Here is a 16038-nt window from a genome sequence, read left to right as displayed (position 1 = left end):
AGTGATTTTAGCTGGGAAAGGGAATAAATATTTGGAGTGACTTTAGAAGGGTCCTTGGTCTCCAGGCTTTGCCTAGCGAAGATGTGTGTTAAACAGGATCTAGGCTTGTCCTGGAGAACATGTGAGTTCAGAGGTCTTTTCCTTTCAGGTCTACTGCCTGGGGAGGGTGTAGCTGAAGAGAGGTCCAGTATTTGCTTCCCAAGCCCTTTGTCTTGGGTAGGAAGCTGAAGTTGAAAAGTGTTCTCTTCTGACAATTGCCCACCTGAATTTAAAGGTCCACAACTGGCCCATAAGAGAGGTTCGAAGAATCCTAACCTGGTCTTTAGCTAGGGCTGGAATTATTTAAAGTTAACCAAAAGCCTTAAAGGCTCCACTAGCTGCAGCGGAGACAACGGGGTCTAATAGACCCCGTTGTCTCCTCCTGCAATTCTTTGTCCCCACTTCCATTCCAAGGGGAAATTTTACATGCAGTTTGTAACCCAGTGTTTACCTTTCCCTCAGCTAACCCCTTCCATCTCCACTTGTTAAAACAGGATACCCAACTCTCAAGGATGAGAGTATTTTTTCGGTTTAGCCTTCAAGGAGGATCTTTCTTTTGAGTAAGGGGGAGACTATAAGGATCCTGTTGTAAGCCCGGGGTTCACAATTGTGCATCCTGCATTCTACAAGTAGGGCAGCCCATTAATTTCAATAGGCTTCCCTACCCAAAGAAATGTTGGTAAAGAAGTACTGGATCTCTTTTTTTTTTTTTAATTGTGCACATGGAATCACATTGTGCTCCAGCCTAATGGCACCCTCATGTGTCCACTAAAGAGCAGCGTGTTTTGCCTGCGGGTTAGGAATGCACGCAATTTTGCAAACATTCCTGACCTGCATAAGTGTAACCTAGGCTGAACTGGAATTTTTCTATTCCAGATTTAGGCCCCTTTCACACTGAGGCGCTTGTAAACTGCCAGTAAAACACTGAGCACTTTTGAAGAGCTTTTCAGGCGCTTTTGAAGAGTTTTCTATTCATTTCAATGAAGAGGGGCGTTTTTTCACCACTGTGCCAGCGTACTGCCCCAGTGTGAAAGCATCCATTGATTTTAATGAAAATGGGTTTTTCATGAGCTTTTCAGGTGCTTTTTTTAGCGTGAAAGCGCCTGAAAAGCGCTTCAGTGTGAAAGGGGTCTTAGTGTTTTCAGCTAACCACTGAGAGATTTATGCCTATGATGTGGACTGGAAAAGAGGATACATTTTTGAGGTGACCTTCTAGAAGGGCCCTTGCCTTTTAGGCTTTACCTGGTGGGGATATATGTTTAACATAGTCCAGGCTTTGCCTGGAGAAGATATGAGTCCAGAGGTAATTGCCTTCCAGGCCTGTTGGTTTAGCTGAAGAGAGGTCCAATCTTTGCTTCCTAGGACTTTTGCCTGGGGGAGGAAGCTGAAGCTAAAAAATAGCCCTGTTCTGATAATTTGCTATCTGGGCTCCACAATCGGTTTGTGAGAGAGGCCTGGTCTGAGGCCGAAGATATTTAAAGGTAGCAATATTGTATGTGGTCCATTATCTGTATTAATAGACCTCTGATATCTCCTCTGCAGTTAATGGACCACATATTGCTACCTTTATGGGTCTTGGTTACCTTTAAATATCTAGAAGACCCTCGATGTCTCAGTAAAGAGAACCTGTTGCAGTAAAAATGCTAAAGATAGCTACCTACCTGGGTCTACAGAGTTCACATTAGCTATTGGCATACATTCACTGGAGATATAATGACAATAAAAGATAATACTAAGCAGATGAGATTTTTGATGCGGTCCTTGGGTATCCTCTACACTTAACCCTTTCTCCCTAGACATCTGAGCCAAAGAAAATTTACAAAAGAAGATTGGAGGCCTTGAAGTTTGGCTGATTGCTTCCATTGGTGGGTTGGTGAGAGCATAGATAAGACTACAGGGCAGCGCATACCCAGGTGTGTTGATCTTCTGGTTCCCCTTGCTGACCATTGCCACTACTGTTTTCTGTAATGATGTGGAGGTCAAAGGGAGTAACCAGTGAGCAGACCCAGGAGTTTGACAATCCACAAAATGTCTGATTTCCAGCAGACTTAGGAGGAAGATTCCTCAACATTGGATCATGGTGAGTAACAAAAGAGGCATATACACCTTTCTTTTTTTTCTGAGAACACTTTTCTTTCCAGTTTTATATTGGTGGCAGAGGTAGAATCCCCAGTATCTGCTTCAAGCTGTAATTGTTTGTTGTGATCTGGAGTTTCAGTAATGCCGCGTACACACGACCAGACTTTACGGCATACTTTGTCCTGCGAACTTTGACGGACTTTACGACAAACTTTCCGAATGAACGGACTTGCCTACACACGATCAACCAAAGTCCGACAGATTCGTACGTGATGATGTACGACCGGACTAAAACAAGGAAGTTCATAGCCAGTAGCCAATAGCTGCCCTAGCGTCGGTTTTTGTCTGGACTAGCATACAGACGAGCGGACTTTTCGACCGGACTTGAGCCTGTCAAAAAGATTTGAAACATGTTTCATTTCTAGGTCCGTCAAACTTTTTGGGAAAAAAAGTCAGCTAGAGCCCACACACGATCGAATTGTCCGCTGGACTCCGATTCGCCAGACCAAGTATGCCGTAAAGTCCAGTCGTGTGTACACGGCATTAGTCATATTATCTGCCAGGCTCTGTTGAGCTATCCAGAGTACTGCTCAAGACTGGTTAACCAACTGCTGTTGATTCAGTTACCTACACGCCCAGCCTAGCCAGGCCATCTTTCCTTGTATTTAAGCTTGGCTCATTCCCTTAGGCATTGCCTGAGTAACAGCTAGTGTTAGGTTCCCCAGAGAAGATTCCTAGTGACCCCCGTGTTTCATAGCTGAGAAGAGTCCTAATGTCCCCTGTGTTTCGTAGCTGAGACTATTCCTAGTGTCCCCTGTATTTGGTAGCTGACAATATTCCTAGTGTTACTTATTTTGTAGCTGAGAGTATTCCTAGTATCCCCTGTGTTTCGTAGTTGAGAAGATTCCTAGTGTCCCCTGTGTTTTGAAGATGAGAAGATTCCTATTCCCCCCCATGTTTCATAGCTGAGAAGCGTCCTAATGTCCCCCTTATTTCCTAGTGATTGCTGTGATTTGGGGCTTCAGTAAGTCATATTATCTGCCAGGCACTGTTGAGCTATCCAGAGGGCTGTTAGTTTAGCCCAGGTAGTTTGTACCATGACTGATCAATATGATAAGCAGCATTCTAGAACGGTCTGCAGCTTGATGCACAGATCCAAGGGCTCTCTCAGAATATACCTTCTGTTGATGGAAAGCCTTACCCATGTTCCTGATAAAGGACACCAAAGTTACACACCTGAGCTGTGAAAACCCAGGAACTCCTGCTTTTTGGAAGCTACTTTAGATCTCTGCAAGTCAGGATCAGCATGGGATGTCTAAGCACCCATCTTAGAAAACACCATGTTCCAGTAAGTCACCCTCTTATCATTGCTGATGAAGAACAAGTGATAACACAAACAAAACCAGTCCACACTATGGTTTACCAATGAGAACTTTATTTGAATGCTTATCTTTATGTAACAAAAGGAAGGACCCAACCATTCCTTCCAGAGAACTTCAGTAAATAAAATGGAAACCCAGCAAAAACTGATTGAAGGAGAAGAGAGAATCAGTCAGGTTAGTGTTTTCTTTATCCCTGTAAAGGAAATTTTTATGACTTCTTGTGCCCCTGACAACTATAAGTCTCTCTGATGGGGACACCTCCAACCATAAAAAGTGGATCAAACTCTTCCTCGCTTTACTAAATAAAGTTATATTGACGACTGGAGAGATTTCCAGCAATTCTTGCTTGCATGACATAACAGGAAGAAGGGGAAATCCCCAAGAAGCAAAAACTTTTTTTTTGCAAATCTACATCATGAAGATGCATAATAAATTATAAATAAAATAAGTATTTGTTGTAAGTAATGAAATACAAAAACAGAGGTTACACCACAACAATAAACTAAAGTATTCCATATGAGTTGGCTGATCCTTCCACATTGCCTCGTCTTTATGGTACAACTTTTCTATGGACACATCGATTCAGTCTGGGATGCTACAACGCCGGTTTTTCAACGGTCTCAGGTGGTGTGTGTTCTCTGGTGGAGAATTAGTGTCACTTTCTGTGCAAAACATTTGCCGCAATCTAAACAGGAAAACGGTTTCTCACCGGTGTGGATCCTCATGTGTTTATCGCGGTTTCCCTTATTAGAGAAGCTCTTTCCGCACTCAGAACAGGGAAAGGGCTTCTCGCCGGTGTGGACTCTCTGGTGTATGGTGAGCTCTGATTTGTTGGTGAAGGACTTTCCACACTCTGTACATGAGAAGGGCCTCTCCCCGGTGTGAATTCTCAGGTGTCGAACGATCTCGGATTTCCTTAAGAAGGACTTCTCACACACATAGCACATAAAGGGTTTTTCACTTGAGCGGATTTTCTGTGGTACAACCGGGTCATGTTTTTTTGTGAATGAATCCTGAAATGAATGCAAATTATTGGGAGACGATTTCTCAGGATTAGAAGGGTCTGATGATTTATCTCCTCTACGACAGCGTGGTTGGACATTCGAGATAATAGTACCTGATTTATCTTTGGATAAATCACATACTATTGAGTGATTGGTAAGATCTGCTGATCTAGTTTTGTGATGTTTATTTTTATTAACATTGCTTACTCCTGGAGAATAATGTGCCATATCCATATCTTCCCTATTATAATGCGAAGAAAAAACAGGACGTCCCTCTGGGGTTTTCCAGCCTCCGTGTCCTCCTGTTGGAAGTAATTTTTTATATTATTAATAATAATAGCATGTTTAAAGTTCATGTTTTGTAGTTAGCAGTCACGTATGTTGAGCTAATGAACTGGGTAAAGTGATAACACAAAAGATAGAAGTCAGATAAGGTGTACAAAGCAACTATAACACAATGGATGGAGGTCTACATACACTAATGATATTAATATAGTGAGAAATATAGATGGACTTTCCCCCACCTCATTTGTTGGGAACATGATGTTATATTGAGGAATGGAGATGGACCTTTCATATGGTGTACAGTATCTCCTCCTCATTTGTTGGGAACATGACGTTCATTGGGGAATGGAGATGGACCTTTCATATGGTGTACAGTATCTCCTCCTCATTTGTTGGGAACATGACGTTATATTGAGGAATGGAGATGGACCTTTCATATGGTGTACAGTATCTCCATCTCATTTGTTGGGAACATGATGTTATATTGAGGAATGGAGATGGACCTTTCATATGGTGTACAGTATCTCCTCCTCGTTTGTTGAAAACATGACATTATATTGACGGCCTTTCATATGGTGTACAGTTTTTCCATGGCATGGGATATAATATAGGTAGAATGAATACTTTTCCATCATATAACAAGCCAATTTTATTCTTTTGAAAGATAGTGCACCCCGGTAAAAAATTTGTGTAAAGGTTTGTAGATTTTTTATTATATTTGATCAATCCATGTATCTAAACTGCTGCATTTTATGTATATAATACTTACCTGTGCTGACATCTAGAGAAGATTCCTCCTTGGTAATTGTCACCATCATTTCATCTTCTGTCATAGTCATCTGGTCTCCGCTCACAAAGATCTCTTCTTCTTCTTTAAACTCGGTTTTGATATTGATTACGTCTACCCCCTAAAATCACAAAATGATGCTGAGAACTATTATCCTGAGACTACATAGAAGAAGAATATCATCTTATACAGTTTAGAGTTGAGTTTGCATTCAGCATCCTCAGTCCCACCTACCTGATCATGGTGAGGGATGGTGTGATCTTCCTGTGTGGAATCCCGGGAATACAGAGGACGGGGACATCTCTCTGGTGGGTTCCCATTACTGGATCCATCTGTAGGAAACACACACACTGACTGAATACATTGTTTCTATGTGTTTATCAGATGATGGGGGATCTAGGTGGACCCTCCGTACTGCTCTCTCCTTTACAATAAAGTCTCCTCTTACCCGGTGATGTGAGGGGCGGCTGATCATCCATCATAATGTCCTTGTAGAGATCCTTGTGTCCTTCTAAATATTCTTGCTCTTTCATCATACCATCCTCCTCCTCCTCTCCATCTTTTATCTCTTCTTTAATAACGATATTAAAATTGCTCCAGTTTCCATTCTGAATGTAAAAGTAAAATAAAGTATTATTAATGCCTCTGCTCTTCAATTGAGACATGCTGACACAATGTCCCGGAATTCCCAGCACCGCTCACCTGTCCTGTCAGCAGCTCCATCATCTTCTTGGTGGCTTCTAAGATCTTCTGTTCATTGTTTTTTTCTTGAATCAGTAAGGAATTTAGCGGAACCATAACTGGACTTTTTCTAACTCCCAATGTCTTCTTCACAACTATGTTATCCTGTGGAGAGAGATTAGTAATCACTATATACATTTCCCAGCAAAAGAAGCTACAACTTGCTGCCATTACCATTTTTTTGCTAGGATCTGATCCACAACATCTCTCTTTCAGCAAATCACAGCAAACCATTTTGTTCCTTTTGGGATAAAGGTTTTACATGAATAAATAAAAGCTGACCATTGTAAGCACCCCCTTAAGGGACACAGGATGAAGTATTTTTCGGTACTCTGGGTTTCCTGCTGCCTTCAGGAGAGTGAATACTGGCAAAACAAAGCTGTAAGGACAGCCCAGTATAACCCCTCCCAACTCTAGCCTGCTTTAGTTTTATAGCAAACAATAGAAGGTTAACCACTTGCCACCCGCCCTATTACCAAATGATGGCGGCAAAGTGGTTTGATATTCCTGACCGGACGTCATATGACGTGATCAGGAATATCGAGCCGCTGCGCGCCCCCGGGGGCGCGCATCGCGGCGATCGTTGTTGCGGGGTGTCAGTCTGACACCCCGCAACACCGATCTAGGTAAAGAGTCTCCGACGGAAACTCTTTACCACGTGATCAGCCGTGTCCAATCACGGCTGATCACGATGTAAATAGAAAGAGCCGGTGATTGGCTTTTCCTCAGTCGCGTCTGACAGACGCAAGTAGAGGAGAGCCGATCGGCTGCTCTCCTGACAGGGGGGGTCTGTGCTGATTGTTTATCAGCACAGCCCCCCTCGGATCCCACCCAGGACCACCAGGGAAGCCGCCCAGGACCACCAGGGAAGCGATCCACACTGGACCACCAGGTATGCCCCTAGACCACCAGGGAAATGCCACTGTGTGCCCAGGCAGCTGCCAGTCAGTGCCCACTTCAATGCCTACCACTGCCAGTGCCACCAGGGATGCCCATCAGTGCCTCATGTCGCGTATCAGTGCCCATCAGTGCCACGTATCAGTGCCTATCAGTGCCCAGCAGTGCCGCCTATCAGCGCCACCCTATCAGTGCCCAGCAGTGCCGCCTTTCATTGCCCATCAGTGTCGCCTATCAGTGCCCATCAGTGCCACCCAGTGCCACCCATCAGTGCTGCATATGAATGCCACCCATCAGTGCCGCATATCAGTACCCATCGTCAGTGCCCGTCAGTGCACGCTCATTGGTGCCACCTCATCGGTGCCGCCGCATCAGTGCCTGTCAGTGCCGCTTTATCACTGCCCATCAGTGAAAGAGAAAACTTACTTATTTACAATTTTTTTTAACAGAAACAAAAGCAAGAACTTTTATTTTTTTTCGAAATTTTCGGTCTTTTTTTATTTGTTTAGTAAAAAATAAAAACCGCAGAGGTGATCAAATACCACTAAAAGAAAGCTATATTTGTGGGAACAAAATGATAAAAATCTAGTTTGTGTACAGTGCTGTATGACCGCGCAATTGTCATTCAAACTGCGACAGCACTGAAAGCTGAAAATTGGTCTGGGCAGGAAGGTGCCTAAGTGCCCGGTATCGAAGTGGTTAAGATGATAAGAATTGAGGAGAATGACCCCTTGTCCATTTCAGTACTCAGATAAAAGGATGCCATGCTACGTTACAGCCTAAGCCTATAACCACTTCAGCACTGGAAGACTTACCCCCCTTCCTGACCAGGCCATTTTTTTGCACTTTTTAACCGACAATTGCGCGGTCGTGTGACACTGTACCCAAATAAAAATTATATTATAGTTATTTATTATTTATTATTATATTTATATTTTATTTGTTCCCCACAAATAGAGCTGTCTTTTAGTGGTATTTGATCACCTCTGCATTTAATTTTTTTCGCTTAAACAAAAAAAAAAAAATTTTGAAAAAAAAAAACAAACTATTTTTTTATTTTCTGCTATAAAATACATCCAATAAAAAAAAATTACAAAAATCAAATTTCTTCATAAATTTAGGCCAATATGTATTCTGCTACATAATTTTGGTTAAAAAAAACCCAATAAGTGTATATTGATTGGTTTACGCAAACGTTATAGCGTCTACAAACTATGGGATATATTTATGGAATTTTTTTTTTTTTAATACTAGCAATGGAGGCAATCAGTGACTTTTAGCCGGACTGCAATATTGTGGCGGACAATCTGACACTTTGTGGGAACCAGTGACAGCAATACAATGATCAGTGCTAAAAATAGGCACTGTCACTGTACTGACGACACTGGCTGGGAAAGGGTTAAACATCTAGGGCGATCAAAGGGTTACCTGTGTGCCTAACCAGTGTTTGTGTTTACTGTGTGCTGCTTCCACTAAGGGAAGTGATGGATTCTAGTCCCTGCTTTGCAGAGACACAGGTTCGATCCCCGATCCCCGAGGATCGAGTTTTGACAGTGTTGCGCCTCAAAAATGTATTTGCCAGGAATCTTGGCTAATTGTTAGAGATCAATTGATTTCTCCCTACCTTGTTACACTTTTTTCTTCTACCACTAGGTGGCCGGGTACTTGTTGGTACTGGATATGAGAAGGGCATTGCAAGGTCAGGTTATGGGTAGATGGGGTATCTCAGCCAATGGGCAGGGGTTTTCTTGAATCTCTTGGCCTGCTAGGAAAACCTATCTATTCGGGTGGAGTCAGGTGATCTATGCTCTGTATCACCTGGATGGCTGTCTGGGTGGACGTGTGTTGTATTGCCCGGGTTGCTAGGCCGGAGATGAGGTCTATCCCGGGCACATCTGGCTGCTAGGCTTTCTGAGGACCTAACCTATCCAGAAGCAAGAGAGCAGCGCAGGGTTGGGATTGCGGTTTGCAGTCCAACCAGAAGTGACGGTTCTGCGGGCCGGAGAGCCTGTCGTGGTCGGAGGTAGAGGGGAAGCTGTCGCCACAAAGGAACCAACCACCTCATTACCAGGGGCCACAGTGAGTAACTGAGGCAAGTACCGGAGCAGTATTCCCACCAACCGGGGTTGGTGAAGAAGCAGGAAACTTCAGTGGGTATCAAGCCAGGGACCCAACCAGCGGAGGTGACGCTTGCAGGGCAGCCTTGTGTGTCAAGCCAGGGACAGATCGGGCCAGTGGGGTGAAGCTTGAGAAGCATCTGGAGTTGCAAGCTAGGGAGCAAGCAGAGAGACGGGGGTGACGCTTGAGGAAGACACCACCGTGAAGATTGGAGGAGCTCAAAGGATTCAGTGTCAGTGAATCATCTAGTTTAGTGAGAGACCGGGAGCTTAGTGGGCTGAAGAACTACAAGAAGTGACTGTAGTGGAACTGAAGGAACTGTTACGCTTTGTGTTAGGAACGGTTAACCACTTGCTTACTGGGTACTTCAACCCCCCTCCTGCCCAGACCAATTTTGAGCTTTCAGCACTGTCGCACTTTGAATGACAATTGCGCGGTCATACAACACTGTACCCAAATGAAATTTTTATCATTTTTTTCCCACAAATAGAGCTTTCTTTTGGTGGTATTTGATCACATCTGGGATTTTTATTTTTTGCTAAACAAACAAAAAAAGATGGACATTTTTGAAAAAAAAAAAATCATGTTTAATAGTTTGTTATAAAATTGTGCAAACAGGTAATTTTTCTCCTTCATTGATATGCGCTGATGAGGCAGCACTGGTGGGCACTGATAGGCTGCACTGATGGGCACGGATAGGCACAGATAAGGCGGCACTGATGGGCACAGTTAAGGCGGCACTGATAGGCACAGTTAAGGCGGCACTGATGGGGACAGATAAGGCGGCACTGATGGGGACAGATAAGGCGGCACTGATGGCCACGGATGGGTGGCACGGATGGGTGGCACAGATGGGTGGCACGGATGGGTGGCACGGATGGGTGGCACGGATGGGTGGCACGGATGGGTGGCACGGATAGGTACCACGGATAGGTACCACGGATGGGGGGGCATTGATGGGTGGCACTGATGGGCACTTATGGGCACTGGTAGGTGACACTGATGGGCACTGATAGGTTGCACTGATGTGGGTGCTGATGGGTGGCACTGATGTGGGTGCTGATGGGTGGCACTGATGGGTGGTACTGATGGGTGGCACTGTGGGCACTGATGGGTGGCACTGTGGGCACTGATGGGTAGCACTGTGGGCATTGATGGGTGGCGCTGATTGTTGGCACTGTGGGCACTGATGGGTGACGCTGGTGGGCACTGGTAGGCAGCACTGCTGCCTATTGCCTTGTGTTAGAAGATCGCCGTGATCGGGACTGATGTCCCGATCACGGCCGCCGGTGATCGGGTTTTTTTTTTCCTCCTCGGCTCTGTTTACATCACATGATCAGCTGTCATTGGCTGACAGCTGATCATGTGGTAAGGGGTCGGGACCAACCCCTTACTCTGATCTGTGATCAGGCGAGTCTCATAGACTCGCTGATCACCGAGCGCGCCGTGCGCGCCCTGCAGGGGGCGCGCAGGCCGCTCATGCACGGGACGACGTCAATAGACGTCGTCCCGGCAATTTAGATCCGCGCTGTTGCCGTCATTTGGCAATGGCCCGGATCTGAAGCTGTTAAAGACTGTTGCCATAGGAGACAGCATTCCTACACATGCTGATGTGGCGTCTTGCTGGATGCCTTTTCCTGCATGGCTGTCCTCCTATTGAAGTCTCGGAGTCTGCCACTTAACCTTGCAACTACCTAAGGGTATCCTGGCCCTAACCATCTCTCCCCCCAAAAAAGACTCTTAAGAGAAATAAACTCTCTTTTGGCGCCCAATAACTTTAATTATCTTGCACCCACCAACCCATCACGTACAGAAGGATGTCGGCTATCTCTGGCCCTGGAGGTTCTCATTAGACCGAAGGAGGCCTGGGACTTTGCTACACTTACTTTGTCAAGATCCCCATAAATTTCCTTAATTGAATTCCGTAACACATAGTCACTATGCCCTGTGGGTAGGCACTGCTGTGTCACACATTTTGCAGGGCCCGCCTTCTGATCTACAGAGGAGCAGAGAAGAGGAGTTTTAGGAGGTGGGGGTCAGTACAAGAATCACTGCTTGCAGGCAGTGAGGTACCATGGGACATGTAGTCCTTAGAAACCGAAAGTAAAAAACGGAGAACAAAGCTGTAAATCATGCTGGGAATCCAGGAAATTGTGGAAAGAGATGGCCAGCAGACAGGCAGCACTCACAACATGAAGGAAGATCCTACAGCTTATATTGGATTGTCAAAAATAAATATTATTTGTATTGTAATTACAATGTTATTGTTATAAAATTACTGTATAATGTGACCACAGAACTTCGCTTTAACCACTTGACCTCTGGAAGATTTATCCCCCTTAATGACCAGGTCATATTTTTCCATACGGCACTGCGTCGCTTTAACTGACAATTGCGCGGTCATGCGACATTGTACCCAAAAAAAATTTATGTCGTTTTTTTCCCCCACAAATAGAGCTTTCTTTTGGTGGCATTTGATCACCTCTTCGCCTTTTTTTTTTTGCGCTATAAACAAAAAAAAAAGCGACAATTCTGAAAAAAAAAACAAAACAATATTTTTTACTTTTTGCTATAACAAATATCCATAAAAAAACAAATTTCTTCATTAGTTTAGCCCAATATGTATTCTTCTACATATTTTTGGTAAAAAAAAAAACGTATATTGATTGGTTACAAAATAGGGGATAGATTTATGGCATTTTTATTATTTATTTATTTATTTTACTAGTAATGGCGGCGATCAGTGATTTTTAGCGGGACTGCGACATTGCGGCGGACAGATCAGACACTTTTGACACTTTTTTGGGACCAGTGACATTTATACAGCAATCAGAGCTAAAAATAGCCACTGATTACTGTATAAATGACACTGGCAGGGATGCAGGGAAGGGGTTAACACTAGGGGGCGATCTAGGGGTTAAACGTGTTCCCTAGGGAGGCATTTCTAACTGTAGGGGGGAGGGGACTGACTGGAGGAGGAGAGAGATCGCTGTTCCTGATCACTAGGAACAGCAGATCTCTCTCTACTCCCCTGTCTGTCTACATTGACAGATCCCTGTCCTGGCTCTTTGAGGAGCGTTTGTGGGTGGCCCGGCGGACATCGTGGCCACTTATAGCTTCTTAAAGCAGTCGATGTACAATGACGCCGATTTGCGCAGCCGTGCCAACCTGCCACAGTATAACTGTGGCGGCTGGTCGGCAAGCAGTTATTTGACAATTGCGCGGTCGTGCGATGCTGTACCCAAATAAAATCAATGTCCTTTTTTTCCCACAAATAGAGCTTTCTTTTGGTGGCATTTAAGGATGAGCTCCAGCGTGTTCGCACAGCCCACGTGCAGAGCCGGCCAGGAAGTCGGCGCTGCGTTGCGCTAATCACAGGCAGTGAGACATTTCCCCATCTCTGCAGCCGCACATCGGGACAATGTCTCAATGCCTGTGATTAGTGCCGACTTCCTGGCTGGCTCTACACGTGGGCTGTGCGAACACGCCGGAGCTCATCCTTCGTGGCATTTGATCACCTCTGCGGTTTTTATTTTTTGCACTATAAACCAAAAAAGACTGACAATTTTGAAGAAAAAAAATATATTTTTTACTTTCAGCTATAAAACACATACCAAATTTAAAAAAAAAAAAATCTAATATCTTCATCAATAAAAAAAAAAAAAAAAAAAAAAAAAAAAATCGCAATAACCATATATTAATTGTTTTGCACAAAAGTTATAGCGCAAACTATGGGATTTATCTTTTTTTTAACTAGTATTGGTAGCAATCAGCGACTTAGAGCGGGACTGCGAAATTGCGGCGGGCAATCAGATGCTGACACTTTTTGGGAAACAGTGACACTTAGGCGCTTTATAGGCGCTTTAGCGCTAAAAAGCTCCTGCAAAGCGCCTCTCCTGTCACTCCAGTGTGAAAGCCACGTTAAAAAAAGTCCTGCAAGCAGTATCTTTGGGGCGCTTCAGGAGCGGTGTATACACCGCTCCTAAAGCGAGCCTGCTCATTGAAATCAATGGGCAGCGCCGCCAAATCGCCTGCAAAGCAATTCGGCAGCGGCGCTTTGCGGACGCTATTAACCCCTTCATCGGCCGGTCAAAAGCACCCCGCTATCGGTCGAAAAGTGCCGCTAAAACGTTGGTTAAGCGCCGTTAAATATAGAGGTGCTTTACCGCCGATGCCCCCGCCCCATCGTGAAAGTGCCCTAATACAGTGATCGGTGCTACAAAATATGCACTGTCACTGTACTAGTGAGACTGGCAGGGAAGGGGTTAACATCAGGGGCGATCAAAGGGTTAAACATGTCCCCAGGTTGTGCTTACTCACTGTGGGGGGAGGTGATTTGACTAGGGGAAGGTATTGATCCAAACTTAGCAGAAACACAGAATCAATACCGTCCCTTCCCTTCTGAGAGAACGGCAATCTGCCTTGTTTACATCGGCAGACTGTCGTTCTGCCTCTGAACTGTGTAATCCGAGGTCAGCGAGCCTGCGGTACCCGCCGCTGTGTGTGATCACAACAGCGGAAACGCGTCACCGGCAGCGCGCGCGTGTGCCCCAGACTTGGAAGTGTCACATCACGTACCAGGTCACGTGATCTGGCACAGAGCGGCTGCGCTGCTGCAGTATACGTACGGTGGGTGGTCCGCAAGTGGTTAAAAAAAAAAAAAAAAAAAGAATAAAAAACATGCATACCCGTGATGACATAACCACAAAAAAAAAAATCTTTAGAAACAAAAATGTTTGCAATTATCCAACTTTTTCTTGTAACTTGTTTTCAATTAAAAAAATTAAATTTCATCCATTTGCATAAAAAAAGTTTTTTTTTATATAAATGTGTCATTTTTTGTGAGTTAAAAAAAAAATTACAAATAAAAATAGCAAACCAAAAATACGTCCCTGAGACACTTCCCGGTGATCTGTTGCTAGAATAATTCCGGAGGAAAGTTATTTTTTCGGTCAGGTATCAATCAATAAAATGAACCAAACAGATCGGTTGCGCTCCCAGAATCCTCCTCACCTCCCCGGTCAGCAGGTAGATGATCTCCAGGGTGAGCCGTAATATCCTCTCCGTCAGGTTGGTGCAGTTTGCCTCCATCGCTCCCAACTCTGTTCCATTCACTTCCTGCAACAATAGCACCCATCCCCCCCTCCAATGCTCAGCATCATGGGTGAAAGACAGGCTCTTCTGTTGTTGGTTCCTGTCGGCCATTTTGTTGTAGCCCACAGATTTAGAGGCACACACTGTTCATGATAAAACAATGCTAAAACCCGAGGACTTCTATTAGAGAAATCCAACATAAATAGCCAGCAGATGGGAACAGGAAGAATTTCTAAGACAAGTGTCATATTCATTTAGTTATATGTCAACATATAAGGGCTACAATAAAATGTCTGCCAGAAGATTGTTTTCATTGATCATATACAGGAATCAGGAGAAATGGATAGCTAGTGTTCAAAGCCTCTGTTGCCCCATCAACATCATCTAGTTGTACATGTGTGCTGCAACTCAAATCACTTAAAGCAGAGTTCCGACTAAAAAAAAAAAAAAAAAAATAAAAGTACAAATACTGCAGCTGCTGACTTTTAATAATCGGCCATTTACCTGTCCCAGGGTCCAGCGATGCGGGGGATAGGGTTGCCACCTCATTCCTTTAAAACCGAACACATATTAATTGCACAGGTTCTGCGGCTGATTAAGGTGGTAATTAGACTCACTTGGTGCCTTATCTGCATTAAATTAGCCTCAGAATCTGTGTAATTCATATGTGTTCAGATTTAAAGCGATGAGGTGGCAACCCTAGCGGGGGGAACGATCTCCCCCTCCTCTCTGCAGCGCCAGCATTGCCACTGTGTGCGCCCCGGCTGTGGCTTCAGCGCCAAGCACCTGCGTGCTGTGACTGACCGGGCAATCATCTGGGTCCTGTGACGTGTCCCAGATGATTGCCGAGAGGGAGGGGGGAGAAGTGAACTTACTTCTGGCGTTGCGGTAAAAAGAGGGTTTCCGCGCCCCCCCCCCCCCAAAAAAAAATGACATGCCAAATTTGGCATGTCAGGGGGTCACCTTCCCTTAAAGTGGAAGTACCATTTTTCAGTGTAACTCCGCTTTAAAGGTGATGTATGTTTTTTGTTTTTTTTAGATTCATACTTACCCACTGTAGGTGGATGCAGCATCGCCAGTGCTTCATCTGTCCCCTGGTGCCTCTAACACTGAGAACCGAATGATAGAACACTACTGAGCGGTTGGTTCTCACAGCTCCATGAGCAGAGTGCTTATGACTATCAGTCACTGGCTCTCTGCCGAACTGCCCCCCCACCCGAGCTCACTGGATTCCTAATGGATTCCTAATTCAGTGGTTCCTAATGGAGAAGATTCCTAGTTCCCCCAGTGTTTCCTAATGGAGAAGATTTCTAGTGTCCTCCAGTGTTTCCTAATGGAGAAGATTCCTAGTGTCCTCCAGTGTTTCCTAATTGAGAAGATCTCTAGTGATCCCCCCCCCCCCCCAGTGTTTCCTAATGGAGAAGATTCCTAGAGACCCTAGCATTTCCTAATGTAGAAGATTCCCAGTGTCCTCCAGTGTTTCCTAATGGAGAAGATTTCTAGTGTCCTCCAGTGTTTCCTAATTGAGAAGATTCCTAGCTCCCCCACTGTTTCCTAATGGAGAAGATTCCTAATGTCCTCCAGTGTTTCCTAATTGAGAAGATTCCTACTG

At 44.6% G+C, this 16038-nt stretch overlaps 1 protein-coding gene across 1 annotated transcript in view; it reads right to left on the bottom strand.

Moving 5' to 3' along the window:
* Window positions 1-16038, bottom strand: part of LOC141106770 (uncharacterized) — a 177774-nt gene that overhangs the window by 44589 nt on the left and 117147 nt on the right. Inside the window, 6 exon segments of the mRNA XM_073597697.1 lie at window positions 4160-4806; window positions 5559-5697; window positions 5811-5908; window positions 6025-6184; window positions 6279-6422; window positions 14346-14575. Of these exon segments, the coding sequence (XP_073453798.1) occupies window positions 4160-4806; window positions 5559-5697; window positions 5811-5908; window positions 6025-6184; window positions 6279-6422; window positions 14346-14575 (1418 nt within the window).

The sequence above is a fragment of the Aquarana catesbeiana genome, linkage group LG08 (genome assembly GCF_042186555.1).
Source record: "Aquarana catesbeiana isolate 2022-GZ linkage group LG08, ASM4218655v1, whole genome shotgun sequence".
In the NCBI taxonomy this organism is placed as follows: Eukaryota; Metazoa; Chordata; class Amphibia; order Anura; family Ranidae; genus Aquarana; species Aquarana catesbeiana.
The sequence above is the reverse complement of the archived record's forward strand: the minus strand, read 5'-3'. Positions and strand labels throughout refer to the sequence as shown.